Below are 25,385 nucleotides of genomic sequence, written 5' to 3' on the forward strand. Positions count from 1 at the left end.
GCAGTACTCCTTCAAACTTACCCAATATGCCCCACTTGAGGGCCTTCCCAGGCTTGTGGGTACAGAAAATGTTTCTTGAAATGGAAAGGAGGGTTGAGAATGAGTGAGGAAATTCAGCATGGAGATATGAGAGTCTCACCCCTTAGCCACATGGAACCAGGGACTCCAAGACAACCCCATTCCCAGAGTTCTTTCGAGGGCAGAGCCAATGACATGGGACCCCAAATTGACTCCAGGAAAGGACGTGGTGATGTGTGGCCTCCCAGCCATCCTCAGAGCAAGCAGGTGAATTGACTTGGGCTGTGAGGAAGGCAACAGCCTCTAGATATTTTTCCATCTTGATGCTGAGTCAGACAAGGCACAGTTAGTGGTTCTTTCCAGAACCCCTGCCATTCTTCTCTTTTTTAAAGAAAAAGTCTTTGCAAATGTTCTTTAGTCCATCTCTGCCAAGGGGTCCTTTTCTATGTTGCACTCCCTCTCTAGGTGAGGACAAAGATAATGTAGCTTTGTGCAGACTGTACATACACTTCAGTTCCTAGCTATGCCACGAGTAAAAGAGGTTTGATTGCAATCAGAAGAGTTGATTTGAGATTTAAAGGAAATGACATGGGTACAGTGCTTGCCAGAAAGTATTAATAAATGGTATTTGTTACTTATTATTGGTAATTATTGTCATGATGTTGCTACTGATGCTGACCAAGGACTCATGACCCAGGGTGATGTTTAGCATGGGCTGGCCTCAGCCGGACTGACAGGACATCAATGAGTAAAGGGGAGAACAGAGAGAAGGAATGAGGCAAAATGCCAACTTTGAGCAGGTATCAGGTGTGCATAGAGGTAAACCATTCCTCCATCCACCCTGCTGATGAGGCCCCCTTTCCCCTCTCAAGGCTTGATTTTTGCACCTTCACCCCATCTCAGGCAGCTAGGGCTCCACAGTACAATACTTCTAGGTGACATCCATATTCTTGATCTGTTCCTCCACCCACAACACAACTTATCTGGCCAGGCTCTCATGTCTTCATTACACAGTTCTCTTCTAAGAATCAGATAACTAATACAAAGACAATAGTAATGATTAGTGGAGGCTTCGTGGAATCTTCCGGACATATCACATTTGTGGTTAATATTCCAAAGGCTGCTGGTAGGAATCTCTCAATCTAATGTGAGTCTGAAAGGGAGATGACTTTCATCAGAGCTGTTCTCAGTACTCTTTACGGCAGGCCCTCAGGTGCTTACCTTCTTTGCCTGTGTCTAGAGTCAACCCTCGAAGCAAGTAAACAATGCTCCCATAGAACAAGGAATTTTCAAAACCCTTGAATTTGTTCATACTAAGCTACTGTTATACTGATTTTTAAAAAACATCTTTGGGCTCACTTTCATCATCCACAAAATGGGTATATAACATAAATCCATTCTGTATCTCTTAATCATGTCTTATCCTAGATGAATAAACACATGAAAACCAGCCTGTAAATCAGAGAATGTAGCAGTGTTAACTGGAGATGGGAAAGGGGAGCAGGTAGATAAATAATATAAAGATGATAATAATATTATCATTAGTCATGACTAAAGCCAAACTTAGCAGTTTTAAAACTGTTTAACCATCCTCGTTGCATATTAGAATCAACTGAAATTTTTTTTTTAAATACCAATTTTTAGGCCCCATCCCCAAAGATTCTGAATCAATTGATAGGAAGTAAGATCTGAACATCAGAATTTTTTTTTTAAAGTTCCTAAGGTAATTCTCTTGTGCCACCAAGACTGAGAACCCATGTTTTACAATTGTATTGGGAATGCACAGTAGGTGAAAAGCTGGCATCATATTAGGTGGGTCTTGGTTGTAATCATGAGCTGAGGAGAGCTCTGTATTTTGGAAGCGCTCAGCAATGGATGTTCAGCAGGGTTCACACCATGGTTGCAGTTTGGGGGAAACAACCCTTGGAGAGAAGGCAAGAATCACAAGAATCACTGAATCAGAGGTTAGAGGAGCCCTCAAAAATCACCTCCTTCAATCCTCTTTCTAATTTCTGCATGAGCACTGGCCATTTAGTTTATGTGACTGGGCCTTGGTTCCTCTGTCCATGAAGTAAATGGGTTGAATTAAATATAATCGGGTTGTTTTCCAGTTGTGTTACCGTATGATTCTAAGAGCGTTTCCAGCATCAGAAAAAATAGAAGTTACAGTTACACAGCTGTGTTGCTATTCTTTGCTTATTCCCAGTTGCCCTGGGACATCATCTGAGCCACAAGCCCCCTGGCTCCAGCCTCTCTGCTGCTGGCCAAATGCCAGCCTGCATTTCTAAGCAGCAGCTAGAACTCCACCCTCAGGACCTCCCTCCCAGCCTTCTCTGGCAGGATAAAGGGTTTTGTGTGATTTTTGTAAATGCAGGAACATTTAATTGCAGGAACAGCCTTCAAGTGTTTTCTCTGCTCTCCGGCTAGCACGTGACCTGACCACTGCTGCTATCTGCAAAGGAAGTGGTGGAATGTGGAAGTTTACAGGGCGTTCGTTCGTGTACATGCATCTTCTGGTCCAGAGCCCATGGAATCCAGCCAGCAGTTGCTGTGCCACTGTGTTCTCTGGCCTCCCGCTCTCAGCAGCCTTGAGTAGCCTGGGAGTCTTCTGCTTCTTTCTTTTCTGAGGGAACAGGCTTTTGAGTAGTTTTAGGAAGTTGGTCAAAACAACAACATGTTTTAAGTTTACATCCTATGCAGCTGTCTCTGCACTAGGAGTGCTGCACATAGTCTCTCCAGACTGCAGACTGACCAGAACCCCCTGGAAGGGAATCATTCCAGCCAATCCTCTAGTATGAATTGTCCTATCCAGTGTACAGTCTTACTGGAAAATCATCATATCTGCCCCAAACTTTAGATAAGAGTACCTTGATAAGGGGAAGGCTTGAGGCTCTGACAGAAAAGGAGTTTGGGAGGGAAGAGGGCACGGGGTTTCCAAATGCACTTTGAAGACCTTTCTAGGTTCTTAGCCCATGAGCAGAGAGGAGAGTGGGTAACTTAGAGGTAAGGGTGTGGCTGGGAAAAAGGCAGATTTGATAGAGTCCTGTCCATGGAAATACAGGTAGAAGCTGCAGAGTCCAATAGCACACCAGATACAGGTCAGTCTCCAGGTTTTGCCTTCTAGAACCTGGTCCTTTGGTCCAGGTGAGGCCTGGAGCTACCCTGTCATGCAATCACATGCATGCCTTCTGAGGGCATTAAACAGTGCCATCAGATCCCAGATCTTTTCCGGCCCTCAGGGGCTCCCTCCTCCCAACCTTTCCCAACAGGATAAAGGGGTTCCTGTGACTCTTGGACTCATAAGGTCCCAGGGTCCTAGAAAAACCCTGTTTCTTGTGTTCTCCTTGTATACAAGGTGGCACAGGAGCAACTAGTGGCAACTTAAGCGAGCCAGACTCTTCTCTTGATTGTGAAGAGGGACTGACACTTGCAGTGCTTCCAAGCCCAACAGCTGCTTTGTCTTCTTGTAGTGCTGGTGGAAAAAAAAATAGAATGAGAGACACTGGCAAACCAGGAGGTAGTTGGGATCCAAAGGTTCCCACTCAGCCTGAGCTCTGGCTCCTGGACCCAGCAAGGTCCAATGACAGGCATCTCAAAACAGACTTGAGAACCTCCTCTTTGTACCTTCAGACAAATGTTTCCTTTGGAAATTGTGACAGCAGCCACTTCCTTGTTCAACTCTGTTTTAGCCCCCAAAGAGTCAGTGTGAGGAATCCGTGGGAGAACACAAGGTTATGTGCCTCGCAGAAATGTAGGCACTCACCAACATGAATCAGGTGGTCAGTGAATGTTTCCATGTTTGCTATTCTGTAATTTTAAAACACTGAAAACTTAGGAAACCAAGTATTTTATTGCTTTTCTTATGAATATTCAGATTAATTTCCCCTCAATCTTCTGCAAGCAGGCCTAGAAGGGAATGTTGTTAAGAGTCACCCTCCCTCTCCATCAATCTGGTCCTCAAAGGGTCTATGGTGTTGGTGGAGCAGGGACTGAGTAGCAGGACCAAGAAACACTGACGCTCCTGTCTGTACTTTCACTCTGTTGGTAATAGGTCATGGCCATAGGAAGGAAAGACTAACTAGAGTGAAGAGAGAGAGAAAAAGGAATGACAGAGGAGGCCCATGTGCTGGGGAAGGCTAAACTCTCACTGCGGTAACCATAGATTCCAAACCACTACTTAAGCCACAGGGCTTCAAGAGTTCAAGCACATTTGTGGGAGCAATAGAATGAACAATATGAATTTGGTACAGGTAATACTGGGGAACTGGGTCGGGGTCTCCAGAGCTGGCAGCACACTTGGGAACATCTATCAATCTTTGTTTTTATCTCATCATTATTCAGTTACTGTTCTGTGTGTTTTATAATATAAATGTGGAGTACTATAGCAGTACATGTATATAATTTATAAATAAATAAATATTTTGGGGGGTGTATGCTCAAATATTTTCTGTTGATGAGGTACTCAGTCAAAAGAGCTTGGAGACCATCTAATTAGAATGGTAACAACAAAAAAAGACTCAACCAACCTACCTAAAGGTTTGGGGTCTAACCAGGGCCTCTGCCAGGTTGGCTTGACATAGAAGGGGAAGAATCAGCTGTCCACTGGGAAAGCCCCTCTCCCATCTATGGTCTAGTGCTTGTTGCCCCTTTAAAGGGTAAAATCACTTGCATTTTGGTGAAATAGGAAAAAAGAAACTACTATCATGACAATTACTATCTAAACCAACAACAAACCTATAAAGAGGTCATATCATAGTAGGAAGCCTTCGTTCCCAGGCCGTCCATAGACAATTAAAAGGCAAGTAGGGACTAGATTACATCTCATATAATCCCCACAATAATTGTGTGAAATACAGAAGAAAAAGGGGGGCTCAGAAAGTACAGAAACACCTGTCCCTGAAAGGCAAGTGAGGACTAAAATCCAGCCCATGCCCTGCTGACCAACCCATCTGCCCCAAGGAAGGAGTGTCTTTTGCTAATTCTCACAAAAGTGTCATTTGGATTAGCAATAGCCTTGCATTTTTTTTTTTTTTTGCTTTATTCTAACATAATTTTCTCATCAATTTTGCTTTTATAAATACAGTTTGTTGCTTCTTCTGGTTTAGCCTAATAATAAGTCGGAGAACCCCTGGAGAATGGGCATCATGGTGGGGTAGCCGAATGGGGTTCTGACTTCAGCAGATGCAGCCCCCAACAACACAGCACTACACAGATGAAGACTTAAAAGCTGAATGTCATTTCCTGCCCCTGTGTCTCAGAGATGCCCTGAGGCTGTCTGACAAGGTGAGCTGTTCCATACAAAAAACAAAGAATTAATCACACCTCAGCTCAGCCTGTGCTGGGGCCAGTCTATTGCCTGGGTCCTGAGATGTGACCTGCTTCAAACATCTTCGCTGGATATGGTAATGCCTGAGACCAGAGTAAAATAACACGATCCATTTGAACATAGCAATGGATGGTCAGAGATGTCCACACACATCTCTGCTCGCCCTCCCCTTCCTGCAAACTCCATTCTTTTATTTATGGGGAAAGTTGATGTCTCCTTCAAAATGTCCTTTCCCTCTTAGAGTAATTTTGTTTCCCCATCATCAGGTAGCACTGAGAAAGGAGTCAGAGTTGGGTCTCTCTCAGGCTGTTCTTGCGGCACTCTCGCAAACTTTAAGCCTCCTCTGTCTTGGGTTCCTTCATGGATTTGACAAATTCCTTGACTTCTTCTTCCAAGGCCTTGTTCCTCTTCTCAACATCCTCCCGGGAGCGCTCCACGTTGCGGAGGCTGATCTCTAAGGCTGCAAATTTCTTCTTTTCCTTCTCCAGTTCTTCATTGAGCCTCACCACCTTAGCCCAAACTTCATAATTCTCCTTCTCAAGGCTACAGGGAAGAAAAGAAAAGAATGAAAGAATATGGCATTCATTCTAGGCTCTTCCTTCACCCTTGCTCACAACCTTCTGCTCATTTTCTTTTTCAGATCATAAGACCCTTATCCAACCTCTCAGATATGTCCCTCTTCCCACATGAAGATGTCCCAGGAAACTTGAATTCCCACAGCACTTCTGAGCCCCTCCTTTGTCATTTAACACTATCTTGTCACATCTATTCTGGTTTTTTTTTTCATGTCATTTTGTTTTGTATCTTCCACAAGGTAACAAAGTCTTTGAAAGAAGAGACCAGCTCTAATAGATCTATATATTCACTCCCACAGCACCTTGTATCAGTCCTGGAAGCCCCATTCATATTCCAGATTTCTCACACCTCTGTGCTCATTGAGTGCCTCCTCATCCTGTGTCAATGGAGAGCATAGACTAGCACCCTCTCTTATTAAGGATTTCCTGAGGACCAAGATTTGGAGAAACAGAGGGACCTGCCCTTAGGGGAGCAGTGGTCCTGGCAGTCTCACCCTCATTTCTGAATTCCATGCCTGGTGAAAAATCTGTGGGATTCCTGCATTGCCAGGATTTTCAATGATACTGGCCAAAATCCTAATGTAGTGCCAGGTGCCCCCCACCAGACTGTGCTGAATTGACCCTTAGGAATGAGTGTGCATATGCCAATTGTGTGACTGAAAATTTGTTTCAGAATTTCATTCTGCAGAGTGTGCCTCCCTTCTACCCCAGTGGCCTACCCATTTGCATAAGGGAGACTTGAGCCCCCATGTGAGCCCATAAGTTGGGTTCTATCTTCAAAGGCCTTGGCCTATTCTGTGGGTAAAAATTCATCTTCAGAACTTTGCCTACCCTCGCCTATCTCTTCTTAAAGCTAAATTGCTCTCATTCCTTTGGCCCTCTCATTACAAATCTACTTTTTTCCTCCAAGTTTTCTGTACCCCTCTGGCTCTGGCTCTGGAAGAAATTCCATTTAAGGCATTGTGCTAGGTCCTGTGTATGGGTTCCAGTGGGAGGCAGAATCTGTGTAGGCTCAGAAGCCTGGGATGGGAGGCTTCCCCAACAGCTGGATTCAGAAGACTCTGTTCCATTCAGGAGGAGTAGCCACCTCTGTGACAGCCAGTTCTTTTCCTACCCCGTTGAAGATACCGACTTTATTTTTCTCCACAGCACTTGCCATCATGTTTGGGTATCTTCAACAGGATATCAGAGAAGTGTGAGACTTCTCTGGGACTGCTTCGATCCCTGCCAAGATGTCACAGAAATCTTTAATTCTACAAAAGATTGGTTTCAGGTTCTTAGACAAACAAGCTACATTTCGCTTCTAGATGGCAGCTTTCTATGTGGAGAAGTGAATGAGGGTGCACGGAAGCCTTCCCTTCAGATACCTGAATCTGCTGGACTAGGACATATCCATAAATCTATTCGCCCACTAATTCACATGTCACTGCCTCATGACTAGTGCTGATATGGGCACAGCTAGATCAAGGTTTTCTTTCCTGAAAACAAATTTGCCGGTCAATCTGTAGTGTGAAAATGATTTCAAGAAAATACTTTACCTACCCAGGAGAACAAATTGTGTGCATGGATCTTGGGAATTTGCATGCGACGGTGGCAACGCTACCTAACTGGCCTCCCATTTCTGTTTGCCCCCCTGCAGCTGGTGCTCAGTGGGAAGCCAGGGACCCAGTGAAGAATAAACCAGGTTGAAACCACCCAGAAGCTTCTGTCTTACTCAGGCTTTCCAGTGGCTGACAAAACCCTACTGTGTCCTGGCCTCCTGTACTTCTCCACCCTCATCTCCTTCTAATCATTCTCCCTAGCCCCAGGCAACTTCCCCTCTTCGTGAGTGGAACCATGGGGGCCTGCTCCTTTCTCACGGCCTCAGCACCAGCCATGATCATCTCCCATCTATGCACCTGACTCACTCCTCATCTCCTTCAGACCTTTACTTACCTGCTGCCTTTCTCAGGGAGGCGTTCCCTGACTCCCTTCCCTGACCAGAACTCATTTTACACTGGAACCCATTCCTTGACATTTCCAACCTTCTGACCCACTTAATTCTTCTCCACAGCACTTGCCATCAGCTGACATAATGTATATTTCATTATATATTTGTATTGTCCATCTGTCCCCACTAGAAAAAAGTTCTGAAAGTACAGGGTCTCTTTCGTTCAGTGCTATTCCCTAACAACTGGAATGTGTCTTGCACAGAGAAGGGGCTCGAGGAATGTTTGCAGAATCAATGAATGACCTTAACATAAAAAAAAAAAAAATTTAAGTTTCTTTAATTAAAGCATGTTGATTCTTAAAGAACCACTGTTTGGAAACTGTTGATTAGGCTACTTAAGCTACATATTTACATTTCCCAAATCTAGCCTAAAGTTTAGTGTTCACCTATTTAGTCGTCTCATTGTTCCCTTTACCCTTTCCTTCCTAGGCCTGTTATAGATTACTGTCTTTCCCAAATGGAAGCTCTGTGATGTGACTTCTCTGGCAGATGAGAATAATCCCTCTTGTCTCTAAAGATGGAAGTCAAGTGTCACTCAGTGCCCCTCTGTCTGTGACTTACTTTTTAATCTGTTCCTCATACATTTGCTTCTGTGTTTCTATTTCCTTTTTTAAGTCCTGGACCATCCTCTGCAAAGAATCAAGTTCCTCTTCTCCAGAGTTCTTTTTTCCAGGCCCAGTTTCAGAGTTTGGACTGGCAAGAGTATCTCCCTTGGAGTCACAGGCTTGGGAAGAGAGTGCATTGGCTTCCTCCCCCGGGGATCCCGGCAGGGAAGGGACGTTATCATAGGTAGAAGTCCGCTGGGAGTCAGAAAGTTGGCGCAAGTCTTGAGACATTGTTCTCCTGTGCCCTTCCCCTGCCTTTGCCTCTGAAGAAGGTGACCAGAACTCATTTTTAAAGATCTCCATTTTGCTGCTGTTGGCACCTTGAAAAGCTGATGTCAAGAAACATTTCCGGTTAGGGAGTGTCTGAGTCCTTTTTCGAGACTGCATCTTCCAATCTCCTGGCTTCTCCCTAGGTGCTTTGCTGCTGTCCTCCAGAAACCCATCGCTCGGCTGCTGTCCGGTGGGGCTGGTTGTGTCAGAGTCGCTTGTCTAGAAAAGAAATGGCCATGGATGTCACATGGGATTTTCACCTCTGTGTGTCATGCTCCCAAGAAGGATTAGAGACCCCGGAACAAATGTTTCCTGATACCACATTGATGAAACTCTTAACATATCACATTAGTTGATTATCTGCATTGGCATTTTTTCCAAAATGATATTGCACTAAAGGAACCATGTTCTAGAGATGAAGTGCTCACCAAAATCAAGTGTTTGTGGTTAAAGAATCCTAAAGTGGGATCCTTGGGTAATCTTAGAATGGGTGGTCTTTGTAAATATGACTGAAAACCCAGAAGCCATAAAAGTTTGATAAATTTGACCTTTTGATTTCCATGACCTAAAAAATTAAAAAGAACAAAAATAAAACAAAGAAACAAATCACCACATACCAAACTAAAAAAGCAAATAACTGGCAAAAAATATTTGCAATGCATATCAGACAACTGGTTACTCTCCTTAATAGATAAAGTTCATAAATATTGAGAAGAAAAAGATTAAAAACCAATATAATTATGGTCAAAGGAGACGATCAGGCAGCTCACAGTGGAAAAAGTGAAACTGGCCCTTGTACCTAAGAAAAGATGTTCAGCCTCTCTCATAATACGAGAAACTCAAATTAAAATTAAAACTACTGAAAGGCCAGTTCTCACTTGTCACATGAGCAAACTCCCAAAATTTGACAACATGCTCTGCTGTGAAAGTGTAGGAAAACTGTTCTTTCATGCATTGCTTCTGGGAGTATAAAATGATACAAACTCCGATAATTTATTTTAAAATCACACAATCAAATCGATTTACTCTCCGACCCATCAAGCCCACTTCCAAAAATTTATGTGAGAAATACAGCAACCTGAGTACAAAAGGAGGTCTGGTCAAGGTTACTTATTACAGCTGGAATTGTAGTCTAAAGAACTGAAAGGCTGGGTGCAGTGGCAGATGCCTATAATCCCAGCACTTTGGGAGGCCGAGGAGGGTGGATTGCTCGAGCTCAGGAGTTCGAGGCCAGCCTGGGCAACATAGTGAAACCCTGTCTCTACAAAAAATATGCCCCGAAATTTAGCTCAGCGTGGTGGTATTCACCTATAGTCCCAGCTACTTGGGAGGCTGAGGCCATGGAATCACTTCAGCAGGAGGTCTAGGCTGCAGTGAGCTGTGATCACATCACTGCACTCCAGCTTAGGCGATAAAGTGAGACCTTGTCTCAAAAAAAAAAAAAAAAAAAAAAAAAAAAAAAAAAAAAAGAACTTAAGGCAGTCTGTTTATCTATAGGGATTGGTACAACTATAGAATGGGACACTGTATACCTCCTGAAAAGATGAGGTCATAAGAGGTAGTTGTCTGGGTATTGACATGAAAAAGTCTCCAGGATATACTGCTAAGTACAAAAATGTAAGATATAAAGTTATATGTGAGAGTGTATGTATGTGACTGGAGAGAGAGAGAGGGAGAGAGAGAGAGAGAGAGAGAGAGAGAGAGAGAGAGAGAGAATTAGAGTACATTTTGTGTAAAAAAGGAGGTAAATTGGACTCATGTTTTCTTGTATTTTCAAAAATGAACAATGAAGGATAAGAAACTATGAAGGCTAAATGAAGGCAATGAGGGATGGGGTGGGTGAGAATACGGGAGGGAGTAGAACTTCTCAATGTATACTTTTTTCTCTTTTTGATTATTTGAACCATGTGCATAAATTATATATTTTTAAATGAAATCATAAAGAAAAAGGAGAGAGAATATGAGACTTAAACATAAAATCAATTGCTTCTTAGCTTCTCTTGGCTAAGATCAAGTGAGACCTAAACATAAAATCAGACAATCGGGTTTGAGCCCTCCCTTTGACCTTGGTAGCCAATCATTTGCTTCAGAAACCCTACCTGGAGTTAGAAGCACCTGGGTCCTAAAGGAAGAACTGAATCTGAGTCCTCCTCTATAACAAGTTAGTGCTACTATGTTGGGCCGGCTGACCGACCTCTCTGAGTTTCTGCTCCTCAATGACACAATACAAATGATAAATTCTGCCCTACAATGTTACGTAATATGAGGACTCTGGAAGTGATCAGTATAAATTTCCGAGCATAGTTCCTGCCCACAGAAATCAATAAACAGCAGAAATCTGTTAAATAAGTACAATAATGGCTATTCTCAAGGACTGTGGGATGATCTTGTTACATGAAGCATGAGCATTTAAAATTTTTATTTTAGTTTTAGAGTGTTAGTAAAATGCATTGCATCCAGAAATACCTACCCTAAGAAAAATCACAACTACTCATTACCTGCCTTTAAAAAAAATCTTCAGGGTTAACAGTACTGTAGGTAGCCTGAATCATCTGATCAACTAGAAATCTTAAATCCATTTTTTGGCCACCGATAAAGATCAAGCTATTATATAAAGTTCTCACATTCTTTGTAAAAATATTTGTTTCTATAAATATATAAAAATATTTGACCTTTGTAAATTATTGCCCTCACATAGTCTATATTTCAGAGTCAGCAGAGCTTTTGGACACTGGGAACGTGAGTTTCAACCCTTCAGCACAAACGTGGGGGCTGACATGGCTGAGACAGCTTATCGAGGAATGAGAAATATTACACAAACACATCACATACTCTGAGAAAGGAATCACGTTTCATGGGTTAGCAGGAAACCAGTTTTCTCTGGCCGTTCACCCAGAATTTTCAAGAATTCTCATAAAAACATTTACAATGTGGTATACATTTTTTCCATTGAACTTCTCTGGGCTTCACTTGAGTCTCTCTTTTAGAGTAGACTTCGGTGAGGATTCTCATTGCTCAGTCACTGGGCAATTGGCTACTTGTCACTCACTCCCCTCGAGAACGCCAATAGAAACTAGATTTGGAGGCCAGGCATGGTGGCTCATGCTTGTAATCCCAGCACTTTGGGAGGCTGAGACAGGCAGATCACGAGGTCAGGAGATCGAGACCATCCTAACATGGTGAAACCCTGTTTCTACTAAAAATACAAAAAATTAGCTGGGTGTGGTGGTGCATGCCTGTAGTCCCAGCTACTCGGGAGGCTGAGGCAGGAGAGTTGCTCGAACCTGAGAGGCAGAGGTTGCAGTGAGCCGAGATTGTGCCATTACACTCCAGCCTGCCTGGGCGACAGAGTGATACTCCATCTCAAAAAAAAAAAAAAAAGAAAGAAAGAAAGAAAGAAAGAAAGAAAAAAGAAACTAGATTTGGAAAGAGGCCAGGCTTTCAAGGTATGTTCAGATGTGTCTGTATCAGTTGTGCCCACTGCCACTGCATCATCTAAAACTCCCCAAATTGCCACCCCAGAGCAGGCCTTACATGGAGTTGCCTGGATTAAAGGAAGAACCCAATGAAAGCAGACGGTTCTCTGCACCTTACCATGCTACTGAAGCTGTCTGTCCTAGAAATTCGGGGGTCTTCAGTGGCATCCCAGCCCACAGAGCTTCGGGCCACTGGAGCTTTCTTGGGGTCGTTTTTCTGGGCAGGGGGTGACAGGGGTACATCCTTGGACTTGGGGAAAAGGACTGCATGATCTCTGATCATCATAGTCATCACTCTTTGGATCTGAGGAGTCCCTGAAAGAAAGAAGAAAAAGATATGTAGAATAGTGTAGGAGGCAAGTAGTCAGTCCTCCAGGATCTCCACTTATGGATGTCCCCAAACTCAGTTCTACAACTACATGGCCCAGAAGGGCCTCATTTTCCTTCTCAAAAGACCCTTTTTAATTGCTTGGAGTTGAGATGATGTTGAAAGTGATGGAATAAAAGGATATGGGAGTAGAATGAAAGAAGGAGCTGTTTTAGAGGGAGCCAATAGTCCACTGGATTAGTTTTTGATCAGGAAAGTAAGCAATAAAACAGAAGAAAAATAAAAACAGCTTTCTCTCATAATGTGGTGCTCAATATGACATCTGGTTTCCTATCAGACACACAGCAAATACGTGCCAGGCTTACTGCCACCGGCCCACATCCATGGCAGATGTCAGTACTCTATGCCAGGACTTTTGTTCATTGAACCAAGACACAACCTCAGAAGCCTGCCCAGCACAGTTCCATAAGCAGCCTTTTTGTGAGCTGGCTTATAAAATAAAACCTGGCAGGGCATGGTGGCTCATGCCTGTAATCCCAGCACTTTGGGAGGCTGAGGCAGGAAGATCACTTCAGGTCAGGAGTTCGAGACCAGCCTGGCCAACATGGTGAAACCCTGTCTCTATTAAAATTACAATGATTATCCAGGTGTGGGGGTGTGTGCCTGTAGTCCCAACTACTTAGGAGGCTGAGGCAAGAGAATCACTTGAACCCAGGAGATCTGGCTAAGGGTGTTTAAAAGTAATGAAGTACTAAGAAATACTAGCTAGCTATTTTTGTGCTAGCCTACTGTAATCTGGGACCACTGGGCAAACCCTTGACCTGTCTTTTGTTGTGATCTGGAAAATGGACACAGTTCCTGCCCTGCCTACCTCACAAGGCTACTGCATAATTCAGATGAGAAAGATAACCAGCTTAAAATACTTGACAAACTGCAGAGCAGTGCACAAATATCAGGGCGAGTGCTGTATTTGTTACTTCCTGTGCACCTGCTTTCATCACCGGACCAGCCATACCTCTCATGATCACAGCAGGGTCTTCAACCTTCGACCTGATGAGATTCACACCAATCACAGTAGCCAGGTTGTCCACGCTCATCTTATTAACAGCACAGTTCAGCTGTATTTCATGCAGGAACCTGGAGGTAGCCAAGAAATCCCATGGTAGAAAGCAGGAAGTAGACAGGAGGAAGCACCACACGGTTCCAATGAGAACTCTGGCATGGATCTCAATGCTTTCCTCCTAGTCTCAGGAATGAGACCAGCTTGCTCTGCCCACAAGAATTTCAATTCATCCTGAAAGATCCAAGACCAAAGAAGGAAGAGAAACCAGGAGGGTCCTGCCCAGCTCCTGGGAGGCCATATTGGGGAGTTGGGTGGAATCACATAAGCAGGAAGTAAGAGCCACTTCAGGAGCTCAGAGTGGACTAGAAAAGGTGAAATGGATATCTGACCATATCCACGTCTTGCCTTGATAGGCTTATATCCCAGCTGTCAGCACCCATCCCACCCAAGTCTCCAGAGAGAAAAACTTTATTGGTAAGAATGTCTCAGGGCTGGGGAATCCATGGTGCCTCCTTGCTCCCATCCTCTGATTAGAGCACAAGCATTGCTAATTCTCAGCAGGTGCTCCATAACACTGGATTTTTACTAAAATTCTGCCCCTTTGAGGAACAAAGCTCTTAGATTCACTGTAAAAATAGGGAATTTCTAAATACTCTAAGAACCATTTAAAAATTGATAGAATGAAGCAAAAAATTTCAAATACAGAGCTATTACTAAATAAATGGTGATGTGTCCAAATGATGAAACATTATAAAATACTATAAAGTTATTTATAATCTCATTTTGTGACATAGGGAAATGCTCATAATAAAAAATTAAACCAGAAAAGCAGGATAGTCATATATATACATATATATATATATATAAAAATATATATATATATATGTACACATACATAAAAATATATATGGTAGAATTTTGATTTAGTATAAAATATTGTTCCCCTATATTTATACTGAGGTATGAAAAGATCTATCATGAAGAGGAAACACCCAGAAGGAAAAACACCAGTGTTAATAGTACTTATTGCTAGGTGAGGGGACTGTGGGTCCTTTTTATTTCTCATTTACCATTTGCTATATCTTCCTGGTTTCCAAGTCAGGCAAGTATGACTTTTACAATCTAGGAACTACAACAAATTATTTTTTTAAAAAAAGACATAATTCAGATCTGTCTGGGATGAATATCCTAGTTCCCAGCCCAGCCAGAACTGGGTCAATCCACAGCTAGAGTTGCCACAGGGATGGTGCATGGCAGGTCTCCAGAAAGGGCTGAAGGAGAATAACCAGGGTGACCCAGAATTAATGTCTCCCTGGCACTAAGCTGTGGCTCACAGTCACAAAGATGGGAGATCATTCTGGAAACATTATAAGGATTCTGGGTTCTCTTGCATGTCCCAGGACTCTGGGCAGTACTGAGGCAGGCCTAACGCGGGAACATGTACATTTTTTGGGTCAACCAGGTTTTCAGAAACCTTGAAATTATATGGGAAGCTACTTTAGTGTTATGTGAATGGAGCTGATATTCCAAAGTGCTGGACCAGAATCTCTGTGTTCCCAGAGGTAGTCCCTCCTCTTCTAACTAGGAGCTTCTTTCTGATCGGGTTGAAAACCATAGAGTTGACACCAGGGGCCTCTCACCTGCAGATATAGCTCAGGAGACTATAGTTGTCACGAGGAAGGATGGAGAGCTGCTTCATCAACTCCTGCTGAGCCTGGGAAGAGATTTACACAAGCAAATCATTTAACCGGTAAATGACCCTGCCCACGTGCCAGCAAGAAGACCCTGGAACAGAATCGCTGTATCTGTGCAGAAATGACACTTTGACAGTCATTCCTATCCCTGTAGTTTTGCGGATTAAAAAAAATGAAAATAGCTCTAAATTCTCATAGAATTTCAAAAAAAAAAGGTTCATAGTTTTTGTTATGTGTACTTTTTATGTATCCGTGATTATACCACGGCACCCTACCCTTGACCCTGAGCTACTCTAAGGAAGGACCGTTTAACAACTCATACAATAATTGTTTGCTTATGAATGCTTGAGATGTAACAACTCAATAAAGAAAAAGACCATAATAAGATATCTCAGAATTACTTTAAGACTGGTGAGAAAAGGAGGATACTTCTGAGAAGGATTTCAAGCACTATGGCCTAGCTGAGACCTGCTGGGAGACAGACAGGCAGAAGATGCTGGAGGGCGGTGCAGGGTGGAGGGCGGTGCAGGCGGTTCACGCTCTGCAGTGGATGGCTGTGGATGTCAGGCAAGGTCTACAAGGAATGCATGTGCCAGAGAGACAAGGGAAGGGAGCTTTTCCGTATTATCAACCACAGCTGCCTATAGTGTCTGTAATCACCATCTGCAACATGGTACTTGTGAGAGTACACGATTCGCTAGCTGAGTGTAGTGGTGGGCACCTGTAATCCCAGCTTCTCAGGAGGTTGAGGCAGGAAAATTGCTTGAAATCAGAAGGCAGAGGTTGCAGTGAGCTGAGATCAAGCCACTGCACGCCAGCCTGGACGCAAAAGCAAAACTCCATCTCAAAAACAAAACAACAAAAAAAGAGGGTACACAATTCCCATGCGGCATGCAGGCACTCCTCAAACCTGAGCAGCTGTCCTGCAGAAAACGCACCTCCAGCCTTGTCGGCCCACAGGTGGCACCTCCTGTAGATGTAGACCTTCTTAGCGCAGCATCAGCTTCATGCTGAGATCCCTTCTTCAGCTGAGCCAAGTAAATTCTTTGCAAAGGTTGCTACAGACTCACCCCTCCCAGCTGCCAACTCTGCCACGTTTTCACCAGTGAGAAGGACCTTGGTCCCTGTGTGTAGACATGCATTGCCACAGAGGTGGAAACTCTCAAAGACGCTGAGATTGAGAAAAGCTGGGAGAAGCAGGTCTAAAGTGAGTGTGGGGGTGGGAATCTTATTGTCAGAACAGTATCTAGGTGCCTCCTTCACTTTCCCCAGAACCCAGCGGGGGAGACACTATCTGACACATTTACCTTTTTAGCTGCCTTTTAAACCCGATTCCATACAATGTTATTACATTCACAATGGTGAGCAGATATACCAATATAAGTTAAGACTTTTCATATCCCCTTCTCCCTCCCCCAATAAAATTTGTAAGTTATGCACAAAATATCCTACCTCAGATCATGCAACCTAATTTTTGTTTGGAGAAGAGCTACAAAACCTGTAGCATGTTAGCCCTATCATTATTGTTCTCTTCCTTTCTTAACTTTGAAATAAAAAGTCAGCTTTTCTCTTATGTCAGGACCTACTCAAATCATGATGCTCCCCGCACTGTCTGTCAGGGATGGAAGTTCTCACAGCCATGTTTTCTTACCGTGCTAGGGTGCTATTTCTTCATTCATTTTAAGTGAATATATTCTATGGAGCAGACTAATAAATTTTGAAGCATGGAAGATAATAAACCTCCCCTTATATTGAAAACATTTTTAGGTCACCCACCGTTATCATATCCCTGGGTCCTCAAAACAATCCTAGGCATGGCTGATATTATCATGAAAATTATCTAAGTTTGTGCTGTCCAATAGAGCAGTTACTTGCCACAGGTAGCTACTTAAATTTAACTAAATCAAAATTAAATAAAATTAGGAATTTGGCTTCTTCTCAGGTGCACTAGCCACATTTTAGATGCCCAAAAGCCATGTGTGGCTTGTGGTTACCATACTGAATGGTGCAGATATATAAAAGGTCTACTATCGGAGAAAGTTCTATTGGTCAAAGTAAATAAACTGAGTCTTATAAAAGATGCATAATTTGTCTAATGGCAAAATCAAAGTTAAATCTAGGTCTTCATTATAGATTTTTCTGTGTACCACTTTGCCAGAGAGGGCTTTTAACATAGTCATTGATATAAATCAACCTACTTAAAGAGGTTAAACCCTCATATTAACAGTGTGACATAAACTTCTTTTGGATCACTTGGATTTGAAAATCTTGTTTAAAAATCATCAAGAATTGCTGTTGTTGGTTGGGTTTCATCAGTTTCCTTCATTGGTTGGTTGGCTTATTATAGTAACATAACTACAGTGTGGTCGTTGTTGACTATGAGGCTTTTCTAGAAATAATTTATACAGGATCAGAAATCCTGCTGGTCAGCTTGTACACTCTCATAAGCACGATGTTGCAGATGGTGATTACAGACTCTACAGGCAGCTGTGGCCAAAAAGAACGACAATCAAAAAACCTTCCCTGTCCTTCTTCTCCCTAGCACATGCATTTCTTGAACGACCATGCCTGACACTCACAGCTGCTGTAGAGCTTGAACCACGTGACCTCATGCTTGCCTTCCAGCCTGTCCTTGTGTCCCAGCAAGTCTCAGTATAGTGCTTAAAAACCCTCCTTCGATGTATCCTCCTTTTCTTACTACTTTTAATATGAGCCAGTAGTATTTGATTATGGGCCGGATCTTTATTGGATTGTTACATCTCATGAAGGCTGTGGTTTGCCAGTCATTATGATTGAGTTCATATGCCTTTTGTTGCTTAGGAAGTTTCATTTTGACTGTCTTACCAAAAAGTATGGGCCCCTTGACCCACTGTTGCCTAGTGGAATCGTGTCCAGAAAACCAATCACTTGCTTCTAAAGCAGGACAACTAACTCTACGAAGATGCAAACCTTTGCCTCATCCGCATTCGTGAGCTGCCCACAGAGCAGGAACCCTTCATACTGGCTCCAGGGAACCACGGGCTCTGGGAGGTCTCGGAGGTAGAGCTTTAACAGGGAAGCCACAGTGTGCACATCTGTGTCTCTGGAAGAAAATAAGCAACACTCTTTGAAACTCTTTGGAAAAAAAAACATTAGGATGTTCCTCACTTCCATCCTGGTGATTCAGGGACTGGAACCGTAAATTACAAAGGGGAATTCTGCAGAGGAGTAGAGTCTGATAAAGAAGAATCAGAGCAAAACATTTTTCCTAATTCACCCTTCTGGAACAACAATCCCGAATACATTTTCCTCTGTCCCTTCCACCCAACTACCTCAAAGATAAGTTCAAGGTCCACATTTTTACTAAACCTTCCTTAATGATTTTAGTCTTTATTGCATTCTTCCTTCTTCAACTCATTTAGTGCCTCACAGTTACCACTGTCTAATTAGTCTATAATTTTGTATGTGTTAACTCCTTTATATCCTTGGTCCATTCATCTCTTTAATCTTCCAGAGTGCCTAAAATAGTGCTGAGATTCGTTAATGCAATCAATCAATAAGCATTGAGAAAACCTGCCAAGTCCAAGATACTTGTCAAGCACTGGGATTTCAGTAACCAATGCAAGGGACACAGGAGCCCTGACCCCATTGAGCCACAGAGCTATGGGGACTCAAGCATTACAAGGTCCTTACAATACTGGGTGGCTAATGCCATGTTATAGGAAGCCCAGGATTCAGGATCCTATGGAAGGGTGGAAAAAGAATACCTAAGGCAAAGATGGGAACACATAAGTGACTTCTCAGATGAAAGAGTACCTCAAATGAGCTCTGAAAAGTGGTAAGGAGTTAGGGTGTAAGACAGGCAGCATGTGTGTCAGCCTGGAACACGAGGAGAGGAGGCCTCACCATGGGCCTGACTGACTGAAAGAGGCACTGCTCTTCAGTTCAGCTTCTCCATCTACAGGTGGGCTTCACAAGCACGGGCCAGGAGCCAGATCTGTCCCACTGCGTCTACTTGTATAGCCTGTCAATGAATAATGATCTTTACATTTTTTAATAGCTGAGGGGAAAATCACAAGAAGAAGAGTGTTTCCTGATGTAAAAATTGTAAGACATTCAGATGTCAGCATCCGTAAGTAAAATTACAGAAGAACAACACCACACTTGTTCATTTATGTGCTAAGCAGAGTATTGTGGTTTCAACAGAGACCATCTGGTCTGCAAAGCCTAAATATTTAATATGTGGCCCATTAAGAACACTTTGCTGACCCTGGCTTACAAGGCGATTGCATCGATTCTGCAATGCTACAAGAGAAAATAAGATTCACTACCATATTCCTGAAGCTGATTACTGAAGAAATGTTTATTTCATATTTATAAAACCGGGCATTCTTAGGCAGCAGCCCTGGTAGTGTCATGAAAAGGATGTGACAAGAGGTCCAGAACAACCTGGGAACCTCCGTGATTTCAGTGATGAGAAATATAGAATAGGCGGGAGGACATGCCTCCTGGTCCTAGGAAGGAAGGGAGGGGTGGATCTGGACAAGAGGAGAGGGGAAGCACCTGAGGCAACAGAAAAAAGAACACTGGGCCTTGATTGTAAAGCTCTGTCTTGGGGCTTTGTGTGCATTTGGCTTCGGTTTTGACAGCAAGTTGTTGGAGCTGTCTTCCGAAAAGGCTCCCTCTATGCAGCCTGTGAACTTTACCTGAATAGGAAAACACAGGTTGGCACAGAACCCACTCGATGCTCCGTGGCTGCCCTCAGGAAATCTGGGGTGAGAACCATTCATTTAACATGAGGATTCTGGAAAATTCTTCCCTGCTGAGTCACTGCCTAAAAATACCCAAGGCAAAGCCAGACTAGGAAAAGTACTCTTGTCAAAATACGTTAGGAGAAATTCCCGAGAAGTGGCAGAAAGACAGTCAGCTGACAATTTGCAGGAGCAGAATCCTCCCAAAGTCCAAAAGTTGCATCCCACAAAAGTTCCTACACTGCAGTCCACCCGCTTGTCTCTCTCAGCATCCTGGGACTCGCATTTGATTGGGGCCTCTCCTTCACACACTCCATCCACTCAGCCTTCCAAATCTCTTCAATTCTATTATCCTAAAGTGAGGCTGATCCCTGTAATCCCCTCCCCTCCTTTCACTACCCTATGCCTCCAGTATTCTATGCTTTGTCCACTGCAGGGCACAGCTCTCAACATTGAAACACAGCAATGGAATGAGTGAAGAAAACAGAGTTTGTAATGGAAACAACAGCGTAAATGATTAAGTCAAGGAACTGGATCCCGGCTGGGAGCAGTAGGTCACGGCTGGGCGTGGTGGCAGGTGCCTGTAATCCCAGCTACTCAGGAGGTTGAGGCAGGAGAATCGCCTGAACCCCAAGGCAGAGGCTGTAGTGAGCCGAGATTGCACCACTGCACTCCAGCCTAGGTGACAGAGTGTGACCCCATCTCAAAAAAAGAAAGAAAGAAAGAAAGAAAGAAAGAAAGAAAGAAAGAAAGAAAGAAAGAAAAACTGGATCTTTTGAAGAGAAACAACAATAAAAAAGACAGCTAGACAGTTTAATCAGGAGAAATTTAGAGAGCAAAAACATCCATCATTAGAAAACAGAAAGGGGTTATAAACACAGTTACAGTATGGATATTTCAGTTATGCCCACTGCTGGGCCTAGCTAACTCCTCATTCTTGTTTATTGGGTCTCAGTTTAAATGTCATTTTCTTGGGGACCTCCCTAAATCCACCAGACCACGTGAAAAGCCACTGTTCTAAGTTTTCATAGTACTGAGTTTCCTTTTTAGCACTTAACATCATGTAACTTGTACAATTATTTCCATAAATGTTTGTTTTAATGTGAGCACCCCATTGTACTAGGGCTAATTCAGATGTCTATTTTATGGTCTAAATTTGTAGCACTATTTTTTTTCTGAGTTTGCTGTTCTTCTAACCCAATAGAACACCTTTAAATCATCTTTTTTTTAAAAAAATAAAAAATAAAAAAAGGGCTAAGAGTAAGTCAGGAGCCAAGCGGCTTCTGAGTTTAATGGCTGATGCACAAGGGATTACTCAAGACTCCTCAGATGGCTCTGATGCTTGTAATGTGGCATGTCTGTAAGTGCATTTCTCACAGACACATAGGGTAAAGAAGCATGTTGGCTTTGTAGCCAGGCAGTGTCCATCCTGGTAGAAACTTGGCAAGAGATTTTAAAATTCACATTTGTGTGTCTAAGGACACCAGGTACACCTACACTAGTCTCACCAAACAGCAGCTCCTTTGCTCGCCTTTACTCTAGTGAGGTCATGGGTAGGGCATCTTGGGGTGGGACCCAGCACGTGACCAATGCAGAGGATCTGAATCTGGGTGAGTTCCCATAGGCGTGAAGTTGGGGACACCAGGAGGGGACTCCTTGCTCTCCCAAATATCCCTTCTTCCACCCACTGACTCCTAAAATTCCTTTTACAGGAAGCAGAAAAGCTACAACCATAGCTTCTCTCTCCTGGTCCACTCATGATTCTGAAAACCCTGCCTTAACCCTCACAGCCTTCAACACCAAAACACACCCATGGAATGAAAAGTGGGGAGTAAGAAAAGGTGTGGAGAGAAGGCAGGAAAAGGAGAGAAAGAGGGTTTTCAGAATCATGAGTGAAACCAGAGAGAGAGAAGACCTGGTCTCTCCTAACATGCTCAAAGGTAACTAAACAATAAGAACCAAATAAGAGCCAGTCACACCTCCCAAATCAGACTTGTCCTCTCAAGGGTTATGTGGACCTAAGAGTTGTCCCTGGGAAGCCCCTGAAGAGCCCCTGATGACCTTCCTATTTCTGGATCTGTAAATTCTACCCCTCAGTTCTAGGGGTGGAGATGTCATGACAATATAAGGTAATTTTTACCTCCTTCCAGCCCCAAATATTTCAAAATAATCAAAGATTCCCACACCACCACCCACGCCAACTCTATAGCGCATAGGCTAAAGCCTAAGGCAGTTATCCCGGCAACCGCATCTATTTGTTTTGGCGCACCGTATGGCATTGCTCTAGCAACAACCTGCCTGTATCTTTCATCAGGTCAAGGCTAACTACAAACATAAAAAGAAACTGAATATAAAGGTGGCAAGCATAATGAAACAGGTGCCTGATAATAAAATGCTTTGATGGGCTGCTGAAAGGTCCCCGTGCTTGATGTCCATAACCTGCTATTGTTCCAATAACAACTGCATCTCTTGCTTCCCTAGGAGATCCTAGGGTGCTAAAATATAGCACCTTGGGAAATTAACTTATTACTTATTAAGGGCAGGAAAGATGCCCATATGGTGGTCCAAACTATGACTGTGGCCATAAGAGATCTCAGAGATGCTTGGAAGAAAACTGGGCAGCACTGGTGGTCTTCATAATTTTCTCAGAATCAACCCAACCCCTTTGTCCAAAATAAGCTTGGCAACTTTCATTTTTGGAAACTGGATAGAGTTCAGGCCCATCTTACTAAATCTTGGTTTATGGGCTGCTAGTTTGGAAAGAGCAGTCAATCTTATGCCAGCAGGACAAGTTCACACAGGCAGTTGGGGTGAAGACTGCACAACACTGGGTGGGGATCGTACTAGCCGAGTGGGCAGAGAAGGAACTTTAACTGAGTGGCTGGTAAAGGTGGGGAGAAAGGGGGTGGGGGAGGAAATGTCACTATGCCTGATATGCCCCAAACAGGACTGGCAGATCTCCACAAGAAAGACTTAGGAATGCCAGGCTGCCAAGATATCAGATGTGCTCCTTGAAAAAGGACTCAGAATTGAGTCAGAATCACGTAGTACTGTGATCTTGGAAACTAACAAGAAGTCCTAATTCTATCCACTCCTGGAATGCTAACAAAGGCCACTGATGCCCTTGGATATAGATCTGGTGCACTCTCCACCACACCGAGTGTTTGTACAGTCAGCTCAGCTCTTCCGTGTTCCTCATCTGACCTGAAGGGTGAGCCTCAAGCTAGGACCCATCTTTCTCCTCTCCCCTGCATGTCCCCTTCTCCTGTGTCCTAAACATCACTTGAATCTGCCCAGCAGAGTTCCAGTTCTGGTTTACATCATCTCTCACATAAACTATCTGCACACTCTCTTAACTCTGCTCCAGTCTCCCAATTCCCAATCAGGAGCAAAACAAAGGCTTTTTCGGTTGCAAGCCAGGGCTCTTAGAAGTGTCTATGCAAGTCCCATGGCTCCACTGGAATGGAGAGGCTCTCCCAGCCAAGCCAGGCTGAGGGGCGGGCAGAGGCGGGACACTGCAGCGAGAGGCAACGTACCTGTCAAAGGAGGGCCGCTCCCCGGCATCAAAGGCATCTCTCAGCTGCTTCACCAGGTTGTCCTGCCCAGGCAGACGGAAGATGCCCTCTTCATTCCGACCGTGCTCCAGGATGAAGTCTGCACACTTCTCCACCAGGATGGGCACCAGATGGGGGCCAAATTTCTGTTCATAGGCCACAGTCTCATCCAAGCGCTGGCCAAACACTGCTGAGGAGAGAGCAAACAGAACCTGCCCATCATTCTGTCGTTCGTTGGATGAACTATTTCTTGACTTTCTGTGTCACCTGTGACTTCACAGGTTTTATTGCAATGATACTAGACAAAACGTGGGAAACGAATCACTCATAATATTTCCTGAAGCTATAAATAGGGGCCTGTAAATTTAAGGCAGTCTTTTCCAGTCTTTTTATATTGACCCACATTTCTTACATACTTAAAATAACAATTGGCTTTTACTGAGTACTTTTTGCTAGGAATTGCACACTTTTTGTCCTCTAATCTTGACAGCAACCCTATGAGGTGGTATTAATGTCACACCCACTTTACTGTTAAAGACACTGAGCCTTAGACCCTTGCCAAGGTCAGGCAGCTCAGATCATGGCACAGGTGGGATTCAAGCCCAGGCAGTGAACTCCTGAGAATGTGCCCTAACCACGGCAGCAAGCAGGCTGTCTGAGTTCCACTCGTGACACAGAGTAGTAAAGCATAATGCAATACGGCATCCCTCCTTATCCACGGTCAACTGCAGTCTGAAAACATTAAATGCAAAATTCCAGAAACAAACAATTCATAAGTTTTAAATTGCATGTCATTCTGAGTAGCATGATGAAACCTCTCGTGGTCCCGCTTGGTCCAGCCTGAGATATGAATCATCCCTTTGTTTAATGTATCCACGTTGTATATACTACTTGCCCGGGAGTCACTTAGTAGTTACATCAGTTATAAGACTGAAAAGACGTAGTATATATAAGGCTCAGTACTATCTGAGGTCTCAGGCATCCACTGCTGCCTTGAAATATATCCCCTAAGGATTTAAGAGGGACTACTGTGGTCTATCACATAGATGTCTCATAGTACCAAAGCACTGTAACATTTAAAATAATTTGGAATGTTTACTATGTCCTGATTATAAACATTGCCACAGCAAACATGTTCATTCACCTGGCAGAGATCCTGGAATGTATGCAGTACAATGCATAATTTCTAATTAATTGTTTAATTCATTAACATTTGGGGCCGGGCGCGGTGGCTCAAGCCTGTAATCCCAGCACTTTGGGAGGCCGAGGCGGGTGGATCACGAGGTCAAGAGATCGAGACCATCCTGGTCAACATGGTGAAACCCCGTCTCTACTAAAAACACAAAAAATCAGCTGGGCATGGTGGCGCATGCCTGTTATCTCAGCTACTCAGGTGGCTGAGGCAGGAGAATTGCCTGAACCCAGGAGGTGGAGGTTGCGATGAGCCGAGATCACGCCATTGCACTCCAGCCTGGGTAACAAGAGCGAAACTCCGTCTCAAAAAAAAAACATTTGGATAGATAACAAAAAGCGTTTCAATCTTTTGAACTATTTCTTTACAACGATTTCCTTCCCATGTGTAGAATTACTGGGCCAAGAGGTTTGAACATTTTTATAGCTTGATGGTATGCAAATTGCTTTCCAAAAATATTTTCCCAAATTACCCTGCCTCCAGCAAAGCAAGTGTAGGCCAGCTCCACCCCAGCTCTGCCCAGGTGGACAAACTTGTGTCTCCACAGTTTCCCTGCTCCGGCAG

The 25,385-nt window shown here is 43.6% G+C and overlaps 1 protein-coding gene across 7 annotated transcripts in view; it reads right to left on the minus strand.

Annotated features, from left to right (window-relative positions):
- Positions 1-884: 884 nt before the first annotated feature.
- ARHGAP25 (Rho GTPase activating protein 25) overlaps positions 885-25,385 on the minus strand; it is an 89,304-nt gene continuing 64,803 nt past the window's right edge. For 3 of the 7 annotated variants that reach the window (XM_074398829.1, XM_074398808.1, XM_010333517.3), the window contains 7 exons: positions 23,612-23,819; positions 18,295-18,427; positions 15,292-15,365; positions 13,604-13,725; positions 12,379-12,575; positions 8,471-9,003; positions 886-5,887 (listed from right to left, as the gene is read on the minus strand). In XM_074398829.1, the coding sequence (XP_074254930.1) occupies positions 5,677-5,887; positions 8,471-9,003; positions 12,379-12,575; positions 13,604-13,725; positions 15,292-15,365; positions 18,295-18,427; positions 23,612-23,819 (1,478 nt within the window). In that variant the 3' untranslated portion in view covers positions 886-5,676. Of the gene's footprint in view, positions 5,888-8,470; positions 9,004-12,378; positions 12,576-13,603; positions 13,726-15,291; positions 15,366-18,294; positions 18,428-23,611; positions 23,820-25,385 lie in introns of all 7 variants that reach the window. The other 4 variants (XM_074398814.1, XM_074398810.1, XM_074398825.1 and 1 more) reach the window with 3 other exon arrangements.

This window comes from Saimiri boliviensis, chromosome 1, assembly GCF_048565385.1.
Source record: "Saimiri boliviensis isolate mSaiBol1 chromosome 1, mSaiBol1.pri, whole genome shotgun sequence".
Lineage (NCBI taxonomy): Eukaryota > Metazoa > Chordata > Mammalia > Primates > Cebidae > Saimiri > Saimiri boliviensis.